Source organism: Struthio camelus, chromosome 3 (genome assembly GCF_040807025.1).
Source record: "Struthio camelus isolate bStrCam1 chromosome 3, bStrCam1.hap1, whole genome shotgun sequence".
Classification (NCBI taxonomy): domain Eukaryota; kingdom Metazoa; phylum Chordata; class Aves; order Struthioniformes; family Struthionidae; genus Struthio; species Struthio camelus.
The window spans coordinates 94853200-94870784 of NC_090944.1; the positions used below are offsets into that span (position 1 = coordinate 94853200).

The window sequence follows — 17585 nt, forward strand, 5'->3', positions numbered from 1 at the left end:
AGATATAAAAATAGACTCCCTCTCCATCCCAATTACTTGAAGCAGTTTTCTTCATAGATGCTATTCCACACTCTCCATGCAGAGGGCCCTTTGTATCCAGTGTAACGTTCTGGATTCAGCAGCAAATCTACATACTGTGCATCTGGGGATCTCTCATCTAAATAAGAAAACATTTGTTACATATTCTAGTTGATCGTTTAAGAAAAGACTTAACAAAATCACAATTAAATATGAATTCCAATATAATACTGTTCTGTCTTCTTCTTGGATTATAAATGTCCTGTGCATAACAATTCAGCAAAATACACACCAAATAGAAACCCCAAGAGGATATGATTTCTTCCAGTCTCTTGTGCTGCCATAATTTCTGCTGTGTCTGAACACTTTCTAGGGGCTCTCTCAACACTATCAACACTTATCACAATGTACGCGTTCTCCCACCTTATAATAAGATACAAATAGTGTTTTAGGCGGGCTTCAAACTAAGGGTTGATTTGTCTGGAAGTATTGAGGGAGAGTTAAATGGGAACACTAAGTGGTTTTCTTCGGAAAGACAAAATCAAGGAAGCGCATCTTGTAGTTAGAACATATTGTGCATTTATTAGCTAAAACTTTTCATCTCTCACCAGATACCACAAATACTGGCAAAAAGCTTGGGTCACACCACTTAATTGAATGAACTTTCAGTATATACCAGATGATCTGTTGTTTACAGCACAAAATATGATATTTAAGAAGAATTTCAACAAGTTATACCCTTATCTCTAAAGCTCACTTCAAATTTCAGGCAACATACCCAAAGAAAACCGTTAAACCGCTCTCTCTGCTTGAAAACTCTGTAGGAATAAAAACTTAATTTTTGAGTTACAGCCAGTAAAAACCAGGAAGAATTCCTTCCCCTTCTCTACGTTAAAAGCAACTCATGCTTAAAAAAAAAAAAACCCACAATACAAGCCAGTAGTTCACAGACTTATTCATAAGAATAGGCCAAGCAGCACCACTGAGTATTTCCTCAGGGGTTGGAAAAAAGTCACAGGAATAGACAGTGAGAACTGCTCTAGAAAGAAGAGATGATCCTGCATGAGCAGTTAAGCATCGCTTCAGCAGTATTAGAAAAAAGAAAAAGAGACAGACACAAGACACACAAGAACACGTAGTGAGAGCCAGATGGGATAAAGTCAAACTACAGCTTGCTTTATTTATTTGGCAGCATGGCTAACCTAAGCAGTTCCTACCCTTTCTGGTCACTTCAGGTCCCCACTTGTTCCTCTCATTGTCCACCCATACCTGGAGTCTGTGGGGCAGTGCAGCAGAACAGATGGAAATCTGATCTGGGTTAAGAACATTTTTTCAGCTACATCAATTCCCTGATCTAGTTTATTATAAGCCTGACAAAAAGCTATACGAACAAAACTGAAGGTATAGTTTTGCACTACAGCTGAGTCAATTAAGAGCTCTCTGTCACCACTGGGAAGAGAGGAGACGAAAACAATAACAGTTTCTCCCCGCTCCCAGTCAGGTGATTCTCTCCCTCACCTCTCGCACTGTACCAGCTAAGCGAGTTCATCCCAGCAACCCAGGGACTGGGGGGGGGGGGGGGGAAGAAGAAGATACCAACTTACTTTTTTGCTATTCTAATAAACTGAACCGGCTTACCATACAGTGAGATGCATGCCAGAGCCAGTGCAAAAAGGCACTGGAAATACACAGCTGGGAGCAGCACTTCCCCATTCCGCAGGGCATGATGTGAGGAGAGGTGCAGTGGAATCAGGAACTACTTAGGTTAGTACTGCTTCTAAAAGAAGTGCGCCTTAAACTAAACGCCTTTCCCAGAGGAGTCTTCTTAAAAAGTTGAGTAAGTGGGCAACTTGAAGATAGCAGAGACAACAGCAGCTTATTGCATATACGGTTTAAGGTCTACAGTAATGCTCACTGAATATTTACTACTAAACAGTTTCTATAGAAAGTTTTCACAGTAAGACAATAGAAGCGCTGAAAGAGAACTGCAACTGTTAAGTCCACTACAGCTACTACTTTCTCAGGTGACACCAAACATCAGACTAAAGATAGATTAAAACATCTTGCATTACATCCTGAGTCCTTCCGGCACAGGAGGCCAAGGTATTCATCAAAAAGGATTTAGGCAGCCATTGCTAGATTCCTGAATATGACAATTTTCATGTTTATCTGAAAAATATTCCTCTATGCTTTGAATGTTAGAAGCAAATAAAAGGACTTACGCACGTGCAGAAGGAAGACACAACCCAGTATCCCACTGTTTTAACAATAAGAAAGTCTGTACACATACGGGCAAGTTTAGTACAGAGATCATTTGAAACATATGAAGGCTGGAAAAGAATAGATTTAGCCCAAGAATAGACAATAGAATAGCAGCAAAGATATGGCAGTAAGAAACTAAATCAGGTGCAAGTAAGTTGTCTTATATTTGTACCATAGGCAACTCTTCTGTTAGAAGCAGATTTTAAAAAAATATATATGCTAAAATCCTCCCTTTTATTTTCTTTTCTCTTCACATAGATGTCGCCTGCTCACTATACTAACGGGAGGCAACAGTTTGCACTATGTTGACTACCAACTGCTCCACGTAAAAACTGCATTCTCTGCATGTAAGATGATATGAACTATCATATGTCCATTTAGTACCAGATTAAAACTTTTTCTAAAAGTTATCTGCAGAGCAACTACAATCTTCTATGTGTGCGTGTATGTGTGTGTGCGCGTGTGTTCTGTTTTAAAGAGACAGCAAATAAAACAAACACTCTGAAAAAGCTTAAACATTTTACCATCAAGTTCACAAAAATGATCCTGTGAATCATCGTATCTTGCCCAGTCAATGAAAGCCTCCTTACTTTGGTTACTGAGGGGAAGAAAATACATTTGGTTTTAAACTTTAAATAAACAATGTCAATAAGAGCTACTGAAAGAAACATGATCCACATACAGTAAGTAACCTGGAACTGAATTCTGAATTACTATACCTGACACTCTAGAACATATTGAGTCACCGCTCATTAGCGGCACAGAGATTCAGGCAGACATCAACTGCAATACTTCTAAAAGTAAGCTTAACATTAGACAACAAGAAAGATTTCACTGTCCTTATCTGAACAAACTGTGCACACTGGCAGTGCCTTCTCTTCCTTCAGTAAAAGCTTGGTAAAATATTTACATAGCACAAGTTTTTAAACACTTTTCAAAGTAGTTCTTTAGCAACTGTCATTTTTAATTGATCATAGTATTTTTTTAAACCCTTCCTTTCAAAGGGACCTACAATAGTTAGCCTTGCTTTGAGCGGAAGGTTGAAACCCTAAAGGCCCCTTCCAAACTAAATTATTCTATGAGTATGATTTGTCTTAAGCCTTTTAATTAACAATGGTATTCTACTCATCCTGGCATTTTCAAGGCAGAGAGACAGGTACTTAGAAGTTCTCATACTATGCAACACAAACAGTGCAAAAAGTTGAATGCTTCCTTCTACACATACATGCAGCACAGAACTCCTGAGGCCACTAACAGCAAAATGTAAGCAAAGTTAAGTTTGGGAAATCCTGCTCTAGGGTAGAGTCAAGTGCCTTGAAATGAGAACAACCCATTCAGTCTGATCAAATTATAACTAGCTCACTGGTACAGAGGCAATTCTGCAACAAGATACAAGTCTTGTCTTCTGCCAAATCACAGTAAGAGCCTTCATACTTGGTGTGGAGCCTTAGTTGAGGAGCCTTAAAAGCTTCCCTGATGAACTTCTCTAATAATTACTACCAGACAACAACTGCTAATCATTTAAAAAAAAAAAAAAACAACCCACACACACGGAGTTGATAAAGGAGAATAAACCAAACTCATGAGGATGATGCACTGCTAGGTAGAGAATGTGCAGACTGGCCTACAAAGCACAAACTCTTCTTGCTCTCTCAAGATCCATTACCTGCCCTCTCCCAACTTCAATTGACAACCCCAATCTCATAAAAGGCATTCCTCTCTTTAGCTCTCTGTACACATGCTCAGTTTCATATTCTATTTGTTTTCCCTGAAATACCTGGACAGAGGCTCCACCTAGTTTGGTTTAAAATACTGCACCTCAGGCAGAAGCAGTTGCTTTTTCATGGCAGTCTCATTTTATTACAGGAGAGAGTCCCAACATCTGTATCTGGTAGAATTGTTTCTATGGCCAAAGGCACCAGATCTCTCCTTCAACAGAACTGATTTTCCTATTTCTACTTCTTAAAGGTGGAGAATCTAGGAAAACCTAAGTTTCTGTAAGTCCTGCTGACACACTTTCTTACTCAGTGGCAACTCTATCCTGCGGAATTCCTCCCACCCAACCTTGACTGTGCCATGCAATAAGCAAGATCAGGGAATTGATTCAAGCTAAAAAATAACTTTGTCAACAATAATTCACGGGCTCCCTGATCTGGTTCACTGAATGATCACAAATAGGCACATCAGTGCAACAGAGGACAGAGCAGGATAGAATCCCTTAATTCAGCACAGTCATCAAGAACAACGACAGTTAATACCTGTAAAAAATAAGGAAAATAAAAAAAGTGTTTTCATTTGCAAGGCTCCTCCCTTCCAATGCCGTAAGATACCTGCTTCAACTAATATTGAGATCAACTTTTTAGAAAGGAAAGGGTCTATTTCTCACTTTCTTAAAATCTTCACTTTGAGATGTTCTTGATTCATTTCACACTTACTTTTTAAAGGACCATGGAAAGAATGAAGAATGAAAACCAGCACATTGCAAAAACAAGACAGACAAAATGAAATGCTGCTTTGTTACTATTTTTGTATTATTGTTGCAAATTACAGCTTACCTTAAGGTACTGTTAATGGCTCCCAGCTTGTTAGCTTGCTCACAGTCTTCCAATTCTTTGGAATTATTTGCTGCTTTTGAATACTGTAAGAAAGTTTACATTTAATATAAAAATAAATTACCTAAAATTCTTTGAGGAAAAAAAGGTGATGTGAAAGATATTTGAGTTTAGAAGTGAATTTGCCAGTAATGGGGAAAAAATCACCAGTTTTGGAAGTGGTAAGTAATTTTGGAACATTTCTTACTTCTATCTTTCTTCACTGACTTTCATCAGGCCAATTTCATCCTGCTGATTTAAATATCACAAATAATTCAGCCAAATATGTCCAAAAAAGTTTTTTTTTTTTTATTAAATACAGTTCTGAAGTGGTTTAGATACTTTTTTATATTCTTATAAATTGACCTCGGAAGACAAGCATTGTTATACCCATATACATACCTTGTATTTTGCAAGCATCATCATGCTGCAAGGTTCTTTTGGTCAGTTTTGTAGGAAAGCTTACCAGTTTTGGTCATTCCCCCCTCATGTTTTACTTAACACTGTCCATAAACACCATTTAAGAATGCGCAGTGCTGAAAGAGAGGCTTCTTGAACTGAATTCAGATTTTGATTGTTCTAGAGTAAAACCAGAACTGAAGGATTTAAGCTGAACTCTGATTCTACAATATTTTTAAGAAGTAATCCAGTAAAACAGAAGTATTCTAACAGTCAGAGGTTAAGTGAAACATATGAAGAATTAAAGATAGAATTCCCCTCTTCTACTATACAATGTTTACATCACCAGGAAATTTGTTACCCTATTAGCTAAAAGCCGAAAAATATGTTCTAACAGTCTGGGAACATAATAGATGGTATCAGTGCTCATCTGAAAAACAAATAAACCCAACTTCCTCCTTTTTTGGTTTTTCAGATTGAGCCTAAGGATTACAGAGATTTTTTATCTTATCAGCTTCTAAGAAATAGAGAAAATGACTTAATGTTAGCAACCGATAGCTTACCATAAAGCTAAACCACTGCCCTCACTTCACTCCAGAACACATACTTGCATCAGTTCACAAACCAACACTAAACCATTATTCAGACCGTCGCTGTGAAAATCATGTTTTCAAATTGCAAGATTAGTATCCACTACATTTGATAGTATGAAAGCCTACTATTGAGATCACAACATTGTACTATTATTGACCTGAAGCACTACTATCCACAGACAGCTCAAAATAAAAAAGGAAACTAAGGGTTTTGATCAACTCTTCGGAAACAGTGAAGAGAAAAATTAGATAAATTTAATTTTAAAAAAAGAGGGTGTAATTCATTTCTGAGGACAGACTTGTGGTCAAACTCCAGTTCTTATTTCTTATACGCATTTAGAAAAGCTGCAGAGTTTTTATTTGCAATGCACATACCACAATACCCCTCAGAAAAGTAAGGATTTACTTGGAACTGTTCATGTAAGTAAGCAATAACATTTGTTTCAAAGATACATTTGCATTTGTATTTTTACTACTCCTTAAAAATATGTTAATCATATGTTGATTAACCTAAAGATTGAACTGTGATCCAAGTTTTAGTTTTGACTTGGCACAACTACATAACTTGTGCAAAACTGCGCAACTCAAACTTTTGAGAAAACAGCTAAGTTTGTGACAAAGCTTTGAGAAAATATGTAGACTGGGTCTAAGAACGATATAGGTAAAACTGCAGAGAGAGATAAGATTGTTGAGATGCAGATATGAAGCAGCTTAATGATTCAAGAGCAAAGAAACCAACTCAAAACCTCATAAAATCAGTATGGAAGATGTCAGACTATGGCAGCTCAGCAACACTGAGGATCACCCTATACCAAGGAGCAAGGGAGGCTAACCCTTTCCTGTCTGAAAGACAACTGCCTGGCAAGCAAAGACATAAGTACTTCATCATATTAATATTAATGCTTTGGCTGAGAGTTTGTTGGTCTTCGCTAGCCATTGTGCACATTGGTCAATTGCTTTGAACTTTCACATTGTCTACTCAGCTCACAGAGCCTCTTTGCACACTCTAAAAACTGCCTAAAATGATCCAGAGAAGGCGGGTTATAAAATAAAGCCTTGCACATGATGCCCTGTATTATCCACTAAGGACAGAAAATTTACTTTAGGGAGGATGATGAAAGGCTATGGACAGCAACACTCATTTCTAAAGAGCGTTTTTGAAGGGTGCATATTATCTCATATACCATGCGAATACACGCAATTGCATGGTTCAACACAGCAAAACAAACTTGAACTTTTGTTGTAGGACAGATGAATGATAACTAACAGGCCTTCCTCTCACCTGGAAATGGTACTATGCAAGATGAGTCTAAATATACGCTCAGAAACACTGGAATGGAATGAAATATAATTGTTAGAGGAGAAATAGCAGACCCTACTGAAGACCAAAAAAGGTGGAGGATCTCTAAAAGAAATCATTTAAGCTTTACTAGGGGACTCGCCTCTAATAATTACTCTACGAAGAACTTTTCACCTATAATTTTCTTGGATTTGCTAGGTGTGGGGCTCATTCTTTAGCATTATGTGGCTGTTAAACGGAAAAATTTGAACTAAAAATAAATCTGACCTAAAATGAAACAGATCCTGCTGATGAAATAACATACTGAGATAATGAAGTAAACATTCTGCATGTCTAGATGTGCAAACCAATCCCTACCCTGAAGTGAAAAAAATACTGCCAAGAACACCATCCTAAATCTAAGTTTCCAAACAAAACGAACATTTAAGTCTAAAACATATTTTGAGACTTCGCTATTCTCCAGTATATAACAGACAGGGCTATGGGACCTCTGTGGCTTCTGTGATCTCTGAATAGATCAGGATAAAGTATCTGTTCTCACCGTAGTAAGAACTCCCAAGAGCAGTCTCTGAAAGAAAACAGAAGAGAAGCGGGCAGGAAGTAATAAATGAAGCTAAATGTTGTAACCTTGAGTTACTGCATCCTGTACCTTGCTTCAAAGGTTAACATACCAACTGTCATGACAGTTCTTGAGAGTCTGTTCCAAAAAAAATGCTTTCACCACTCAAATAAAACAAGACCATGGAAAGGGAAGCTACTTTGTACCTCTCCAGAACCTCTTCAAAAAAGGCTATCTTGGTGCAAAGAGTTGAAAAGAGATTCTCTTTTGTCAACCGCATATCTGTGAGGAAGCCGTGGAAATGCCACGCTGATCTTTGTGGCTAGCTGATCTTACAAAAGCAGAAGAGTCCTCTCTGCTAAGTCCTATGGTTTAAAAAAAAAAAAAAGTGAAATAGAAAAACATGAAAATCTGAAAAAAGCTTTACGTTTACAAGCCCTTCTACATTAGGGGAGAAGGGTAACAGGAAACTGCACAGAAGCCAAAGATTTGGACCACAGAAGACTTCTCCACAGGATTCTACCTTGAGTACACCTACTTAAGAAAGTATAACTCAGACAACACGAAATATATGGCAGATAACACAAACCTGGGATGAGTGCCTGAAACAGAGGGTTGCGTTGCCATTCAGAGGGACCTCGGCAGGCTGGCGAAATGGGTAGAGATAAACCTCATGATGCTCAACAATGGGAATTGCAAAGCCCTGCACCTGGGGGAGAATAACCCCATGCACCAGCACAGGCTAGGGGCCAATTAGTTACAGAGGAGCTTTTCAGAGAAGGACCTAGGAGTCCTGGCAGACAACATGGTGAACATGGGTCAGCAGTGCAACCTCATGATGGCAAAGACTACCAACAGTATCCAGGGCTGCATTAGGAAGAACATCGCCAGCAGGAACATTGCTGAAGGAGGTGATCCATCTCCTCTATTCATTACTGGTAAGGCGACATCTGCCCAGTTCTGGCCTTCCCAGTACGAGAGAGAGATGAATTTACGGGAGCAAGTCCAGCAAAAGGCCACAAAGATGATCACAGGACTGCAGCATCTCCCATATAAGGAGAGGCTGAGAGAGCTGGGACTGTTCAGCCTGGACAAGGCTGGGGGGGGGAAGAGGCCTTGATAAGAGGGAATCTTATCAATGTTTCTGATGGGAGGGTATAAAGAAGACAGGGCCAGATTCTTCTCATCTGTGCCCAGTGCCAGGATGAGAGGCAACAGGCATAAACTAAGACACAGGAAGGTCCTCTGAACATGAGGAAAGACTACTTTATTGTGAGGGTAACAGAGCACTGAACAGGTTGCCCAGAGAGGTGGTGGAGTCTCCATCCTTGGACAGACCCAGAACTCAATTGAACATGGTCCTGGGCAACCTGCTCTAGCTGACTCTACTGAAGCAGGGTGGGGGTTGGACCAGATGATCTCCAGAGGCCCCTTCCAACCTCAGCTATTCTGCGATTCTGTGATTATTGAAAGATGCCTTTGGTTATTCCCTCCTTTTCCAAGACAGACACTATCTGGATGAAAGAGATGAACTGCATAAGTAGAAAACTGGTATGTCCCCCGCCTTCTCCTTCCCCCCCCTATTTAAACCAATACTTTAAGGATAAGCCACATTGTGCAAGACATTCCCAAATAGGCCAAGCACCGTCTAATAGCACAGTACTTAAAGATGTACATACTCCTTGAACCAAAACACCCATACTAAGATGAATCTGATGTTTCTTTAAAGGGGATATTCAACGAGATTGCCAATTTTTAATTGGCTCCAAGAAAGATCTTTAGCTTGTATCAGAAGTATCAGAACGGTGTAGGTAAGACTTATGTCAGTCCTGATGACAATTTTCCCGCAGAAGTATTTATAATTGTGAGAGAAAAGAGGCAGGTAAGAAGAGTCTCTTAGATCCACTAAAACTAAAGGTGTGGAATTGCCCAACTTCCAGCACTGCAGCTGACTGCAACAGCCTGCAAGGCAATTCAGAGGAGGAAACTGTAACAACTATACCAGCAAACGATAGCTCCCCAAATCCTCCCCTTCAGTGTCGGGAAATAAAAAGGTGGCTGATGTTTCACTCTGGAAGTCCAACCCAATCTCCCCTACCTTAAAAACAGTATACTCTTTTGGCACTAATTAACCCCTGCATTAGGGCTCACAGGAATAATCAGGAGGCTCAAATGCCTCAGTCTGCACTCACTTATTGGAAGAATTATTATCACTTCTAAAAGCTAGTCTTCAAAAAGGTGTTATTGTATTTCAGGAGTCAGTTTCTCTCCAATCACCCTTAGAAGAGAATAGAGTCAATGAAAAAGAGAAGTAACAATTGATTTTCCAGCTAAAACTCAAGATCTGTCCAGAGACCGCAAAGTTTTTCCAGAGCAACTACCGCTTATGCCAAAACACATTTAGCCACACTTGATTTCAGACGGAGCTTACCGATATGTGTACAAATAGGAGACAAGACTTCCTCTTGAGCTGGAGCTTGGACAGACTTGTCTGCACTGTCCATGCCAGTAGAATACACAGAAGTCACCCATTTACAATAAAGTATTCCCCTCAACTGTCTTTGGTGATCTTTCCCGGCATAAGGTTTAAACCTCATACCAAGGTTATTTATGACACAGTGGACTATACTCAGGCTAGATAAGCAGTGACTATAGCTGTCCAGTGAGGTGGAAAGTCCACCTGAAGTACTGCACTGCCTATGACAGATAACTGGGGAGGATGAAGATATATAGTTAAGCAACAGTGAGTGCGAATCTACAACTGAGCGAAGGCACTCAACAGAAAAACCTTCCTAGTGGGGCACCACGGATATACTACCCCATCGATTGCTAAGACCCTTATCTTGGGCACTGTGGTTGGGGCTTTGGGGCATTCTGGTTTTGTTTTGTTTTGTTTTCCTCTGACCTGCTTTATAGGTCTTCATGCCTTTTTTACTTGTTTGGCTTTGCTAAGATCACTTGATGATCTAAGCAGCATGGCTCAGAAGCAAGCAAAAGCCAGCAGCACACACTGGCAGCTTAAGCTTGCAGCTAAATCATTTTAAAATGGTTCAGCCTAAGTTATCTTTAGGCTAATGACCTCCTCAAGAGTACATGTGGCATAACTAAAAACAATCATTCTTCCTTTCTGAAGATTACAGGTCATATTTACACATCTTACAAGAGAGTGCACTACTACTGCGAACCTATCTGCCTACAGCATTACAGAAGGTAGCTCAGAAAGGAATGAGAATTTTACATCAGGCTTTCAGTGACCATTTACCGCTGCCTTTGGTCATTTATTGATTCAGTTAGTACCAACTCTTAAGCTATGAAAGACTCAATGACATGACTATGCACTATGTTACATTATACGTAAAAGTAAAAATACAAGCCACATACAGAAACTGATCAGTTATGTTAATAATTTCATCAGTATAACAAGATAGGAAGTTTGTCATGGAAAACGAGACACTACTGAAATGTTAGAATTACAGTGAATCAGAAAAAATTTCAAAAATAAGTGAGCACTTACTTTATTAGAGCTCCCAGCTTTAATTCCAACAGGTACTTTGCTCTAAAACAAAAATAATTCACCATTCTTACACTGTTCATAGAAATTATTATGGCTAGATTAAAGTCTAGGAATTAGATATCATTTCTACAGAAGCCAATTTGTTTTATGTAATTAGCTTGCATCTTTATTTTCCTCAATACATCACATCCAAAACAGTGCTATAGCTTATAATAAATTTAAAATTATTTATACTATTGGTAAAAATGACTAAGACTTCAGGGTATTTCATTTATATTTCTACTTTTGAAGGAAAAAATAACTATCATCATCCTTTTATTTAAATTTAAGATTTCATTAGTAAATATTGTTATAATTAATCTGAACGCTGTTAGTTGATGATTGAGTAAAAATATAGATGAGTCATAATTTAAATATAGCGAAACTAGTCCGCAGGAAATGTTTATAAACTGATGTATACAGCAACTTAAATTTTTGACATATTAAGCGCGACATTTACCACAGGTCAAGATAAGACTACCTTCTACTTGAAGACACAAAATTTCCAAATAGGGTAAGAAATGATAGTCTTCTGTGCCTCCTGAAAACTCAGGCTATACATGGTATACATGCCCTGATCAGTCACTTGGATGACAGCAAGGTATCAATTACTGTAAATTCGAGTCTCAGTCAAAGTTTCATTAATCTACATTTGCAAAATGCTTTGTCATCTGTAAAGGAAGAGACCTATATAAATGGATTATTAGGATTCATTGTATAATTAAGAATTTACCAGATTTTTCAAATGGATAGCTAAGTTGCCTTCCCCCTACCCCCCACCCCCCACCCCCAAATTTAAAACCCTTGATGTTTGCTAAGCCTGGCAATGGACAGAACATCTTCTTAATACTAGACACAAAAAGTTGTAAACATTTATTTTCCACTATTCAATTTTTTAAATACAAAATTCTAAACCTTAACTGGAAATGTTTATCTTTCACTGTTAAACCATACAGCTGTGTGAACTAGTGTACTGCTACTACCGTTAATATAACCATGCCAAAAACCCCAAATTTATAAACACTGTTTATTTTTAGAGAAACGTGTTTAGCTCTACATGACAAAACAAAGAGTAGAAATTTCTTTCCATTCATAAAACTGACTCAAAAAAACATATTAAATGAATGGAAGTTAGCATTTCCCATCTACCATAATATTTTCTCCCATCAGCTATGCACTGAATTATTTACCCCTCTTTCTTGTCAAACCTGCAGTTAAAACATTCTACTGTTAAGAGAGTAAAATGTCTTTGTAGACTCAGTGCTTTCCAGTTTATAAAATCAGACAGTTCTACCACCTATTACTTTACATCAATGCCTGTTAAGTGCATGCTGTAGGTCACTGGAGAGAAGACTATCCCAGAAAGCAAAAAGACCTAGGTTCAATGCTACAACTGCCCTGCTACAACTTTGGACAGGCAAGGACCTATCTCAGTCTCTAGATCCTAGAGACCGAGATGAAAATGACTGCTTCTAGAAGTCACTTTCTTTTCCACGGTAAAGTTATGTATTTCACAGTTTTGTTTATTTGTAAAGAATGAAAATATCAGCAGCAGACATTTTGCATGAGAGTCCTGGATTATGAAAGAGCTGAATAAAGCTAACCTTGGATGGCAATACATTTGCTGATGTACTAACAACTATTGCAGCACTTGACTTACAGTCAGCGTAACCGTTTCCTTAAGGAGTTTATACAGTATGACTGGAAAGGAGGAGATTTCCTCTACAGGAGAGGAAATAATGGAACCACATCTATGAAGTCTGATATTCCAAAGGTTTTGAAGTTTAGTGTAGCGGAGCAGTATAGCATAGAGTATCATGCACTGCAATTTACAAACTGTTTAGCCTAACAATCTTCTTCTATCGTATATTATTTGATCCATACCTCTGGACAAGGCTCTACATGACAATCTTTGATAGAGCAGTGGCCATCATCAGCCCAGAATGGGCATGGTCTCTTTAGATTGACCTAAGGATACAAAAACGTACATTTAGCACTGACTTTAAAACAGACAGATCTCAGTACCAATAAATCCTTTCAAATTAAAAGATGATGATATGAGGAAAAAGGGTTAAATTTAATGCTCTTAAGGTTCTTTTTAAAGCACTGAGTATTTCAGCTGAAGCTGGTGGCAGCGAAATTGTGATAACGGTCTCAATAGGAAACAAACACACACTATCTTAAAGCACAAATCAAATCTCTCACCATTAATATAACTGTTCAAAGCAGTAATTAAACCATAAGAACGAACACCAAATCAGACACATGCTGCTATAATGGTCTTTAAATCAGTTGTATTTGTACTTCACTAATCAAGGAAATACATTTCATGGAAGACAGACACTAGTGCAGAAGTTCACTAGTTTAAATGAGTGCTTGGACAACTTCAGATTTTGAGGAATAAAAACAGATTAATCATTACTACACTTCACAGTGATTCAAGAAAGAATGAATATCAAAATAGTAATGGTCTTAAATTAGAGAGCTGACATAGTACAAACACAAATAACGAAGAGAAACAATTTCAGAAACATTGTCAGCAAATTCTGTGATACTTTCTGGTCAATGCTCCCATTTATCAAACGGCACAAGGCAGAGAGTACCACATGTATTACCATCTACTATATGGCAGGAGAGTCAAATATTTTTTCTCTACCTTTCACTTTAATTGTCTGCATGAAAACGTCGGTGAAGAAAAATAGTCGTTTTCTTTTTCATTAGCCTTATATATGCTAACAAAGATTAGTGATGAAAGACCACCTTGGCCTCTTCACTCCTTTAAAAAAACAAAAACAAAAAAAAACCCCACTACCAACAACTAAAGGTTTTCCTGAAAAATGTCTCAGAAACACTCCAAAAGTACACCATCTTTGAAAGCTAAAATCACAAATAAAATATAAAGCATTTATCCCCAGTAGTTATCACTATTTCCTGGTTTAAATGTGTGTGTGTGTGTGTGTGTGTGCGCGCGTGTGTGTGTGTATATGATACACACACACACACACACACACACACACGTATCAGTTTGGCAACTTTCAGAGTAATAGCAAAGTCAATGCTATTCTTTGATATTGTTTTCCTTTAGCACAGCTTGTACTTGCTTCCTTCAGTTGAATGTCTTCAGGAATAGATATAAGTAGTAACTTCAATTGATAAATACTAACAACCTACAAGCTGAATGTTTGAGGTAAGTGTCACTTTATATTTGAAACTGTTGCAGATACAGGATTTGATCCTGCAGTCAGAGTCAGCAAGTTCTATAAAATGCACTGTAAAAATAACCCTATTACCAAAGATGGCACTGGGCCCTAGGCAGTTTCTACACAAGTATTTAAGAATCATAACTGCAATTATAAAAAGTAATTTAATTCTATAAATCAAGTCATAAAAGTAATCCATACACTAATTTAGGAAAATAATACTCAAGCTGTATAGCATATGAGTAGAGTCACACACTACAAAAACAGTATTCTTGCTATAGCTAATTTGTTAAAAGCTTCTGAGATTAACTGCCTCGTCAATTTATCCTTCAGAGAAATGTTTTTTCCCCCCTCATACATAGGAAGATTTTACTAGTATGTGTCTTTTACATACTATGATATACTATGCATTTTACATATGGAGAAAAACAAAGAGGAAACAAAGCTTAAACTCCTAGTGCACTAGTGCCAGAGCAGTCCCTTGTGCACAGAACCAGCAGCTTAACTCCAAATCCCATGCTCTAATGAGCTTGGTGTTCATTGCACGTAGTGCCTGCAGGATTCCTGTTATGATTAAAAAAACAAAACAAACACAAACACAAACATACTACTCAGTCTTTTAACTTGGAGAAAAACTGAAACCACTGAGCACTTTTGTTCCATTAAAAAGAAAAAAAGTTTTGTTTTTTAAATCACAAATCTCTTTATAATGCAAGCTAACATTTTAGCAGCGCTTTGTAACAGTGTTTAAAATGGGCAATGGAAATAAAGGTTTGTTAGGCCTCAAATAATTTTAAAATAGGCTCTTTTTTTTTTTAATTTCACTCCTGGAAAAAATTAAATTGAATTAATAAAATTAAGACCAGTTCAGCTGAGTTTTTATAATTATGTACAACTATATTACATCATGGAAACGTTAAAGAAAAGCAGCACTTGAAGTTTTCACTCAAGGAAATTACATTTTAGATCTAACTGCTTTCCACCAGTTAATCTAAAATGTCACAGTTACTATGAATTAGTAGGTTGTACTGACAACGAATCAATCCACAGGAGAATCACTTAAAGAAGCTTCACCAGCATCTGAGTGAAGAAATAATTTTCTTTAAAATATCAGTATAGGGAAGCCATCCCAGATTTAAGATCGCCTTAAGATTTTTATAACTACGCAAGAGAACACCAGAGACTCAAGAATACTGCACTGGAGTTAAATCCTAACTTACTTCAACAGGCATACTCCAGTATTAGTGAATATGAAAAAGTGTAATCAATATGCTACAGCTTCTTCTGTCACAAAGACAACTGTTGACAAACTGAGCCCAGACCTAATTGTTTATAGGTGATGACTCTCCCAAACACACTCCTAAATTTACTTTTCTTTACTCAGAAGAAATTTACAATCCTAATAACATAACACAACTCTAACTGTATACTTTCAGATAAGTTGTCCTTTTTCTCCATAGCAGATATTGACTCTGGAAATAGAGAAGTCTGAGAAACCTCACTTTAAAAGCTTATTACCAAGATGTCTCTCTTACTACCCAAATGCTAGACAACTTAGAGTGGGGTAAGACCACGGAGTATCATACTCATAGTTCTGGGTAAGTAGAACAAGAATTCAGAACTGCTTTATTCTGAGCCACAACATCAATAACAATAATACAGAAATCCTAGGCTTGATTTTATAAACCACTAAAACTGAGAAGTTATTCCAGAAGTAGGAACTGCAACATTTATTTTGTTTTCACTACAAGCTATGAAAAAAGTGCAAATCCTGATAAATCTTTCTTCTTTAATTAGCATGCTTTACTTCAAACAATCTTCAGCTGTTCCTGGTCATCACCATTCTCAAAGATGTACACGACTCTAATAAGCAATGCTAGAACATTAGAAGGACATCCACACATCTCCCCTGTAACAATACAGTTCGGGGGGGGGGGGGGGGAATCAGTCTAGACTACTTGTTACAAATTTAGTCAAGCTGGTAGTTAGCTTTAAATGCTAGGACTTCAAAGAGACCTTAGAAATCAAAGGACTGCCTGAGAGCTATAGGTATTCTTTGAAGATGGGGAAAAGAATGTTGGCCCCCATCCTCTTATTGCAGCTAATCAAAAGGTCATCCTTTACTTATTAGAAAGAATTTTCCCCTTCTCTCATTTCAAAGAGGCACATATCTATAATGTTAGCTTTGCCTACCTTTCATTCACAGAAACTGCCCAGCATCTCGTAGAGTCTCCACCCTTGGAGATATTCAAAACTGAACTAGACAAGATCCTGGGAAACCTGCTCTAGCTGACCCGGCTTTGAGCAGGGAGATTGGACTAAATGATCTCAAGCGGTCCCTTCCAACACCAACTATTCTGTGACTCTATGATCTTTACTATCCAGTAGCTCTCCTTTATTCAAACAAAAAACTCTCAAAGTACACTTCTAATTATCTTTTGAAAGGCCTTAAAATAGAAAGGCCATACTTCATATTACTGATCTCTCATAGACAGCCTGGCAGTAAAGGAAAGGGGAAGGAATCAAAACTTAAACTAAATTTTTCCATAATATTCCTTTCTCATAACTTCGTTTTCTTCTTAAAAATGAAATAGAAAAAAAAAAACTGCAGTCAGATCACCTGCTTAAAAAAGTTATATCATAAACCACTATAAGTCAGAACTGTTTTAGTTCAAGGAACAGTTACAGCACCTGCTAAAGCTATACAGTTAACGGCAGCCAGGTCCTTTACACCAGAACTTCAACATGTGGTTTTGCAGTCATTCATTTTGTTGGGACAAAGATTCACACCATTAAGCAAATACCATATTACCCACATGTGATCTAGATCAGATGCAGGTATACATCTGCATTCACTGTGTCTAATCTACAGAACACAATATTAAGCTTATGTGACTGTGAGGAATGGAAAGACAAACACCAATCTAACAGACTTTAAGTCATCAGCATGCTTTCAATATGTTTTATTGGCTGAGTGCATTTATACTGGATCAGTGATTTGCTTTAAGTGGCCTCTTTTCTTTCCCTTCTTTTTCTTTTTGATGTAGTATTAGAAGCCTAGTGACTAAATTCACTGAACTGTTAAAGCAGTCTCAGCAGTCAAAAAAGAA

The 17585-nt window shown here is 37.7% G+C and overlaps 1 protein-coding gene across 4 annotated transcripts in view; it reads right to left on the minus strand.

Moving 5' to 3' along the window:
- Window positions 1-17585, minus strand: part of ERO1B (endoplasmic reticulum oxidoreductase 1 beta) — a 39765-nt gene that overhangs the window by 13272 nt on the left and 8908 nt on the right. For 3 of the 4 annotated variants that reach the window (XM_068939203.1, XM_068939202.1, XM_068939204.1), the window contains exons 3-7: window positions 13160-13243; window positions 11237-11278; window positions 4836-4918; window positions 2805-2878; window positions 37-157 (exon numbers count right to left, since the gene is read on the minus strand). In XM_068939203.1, the coding sequence (XP_068795304.1) occupies window positions 37-157; window positions 2805-2878; window positions 4836-4918; window positions 11237-11278; window positions 13160-13243 (404 nt within the window). The remainder of the gene's footprint in view (window positions 1-36; window positions 158-2804; window positions 2879-4835; window positions 4919-11236; window positions 11279-13159; window positions 13244-17585) is intronic. The other variant, XM_068939205.1, reaches the window with a different exon arrangement.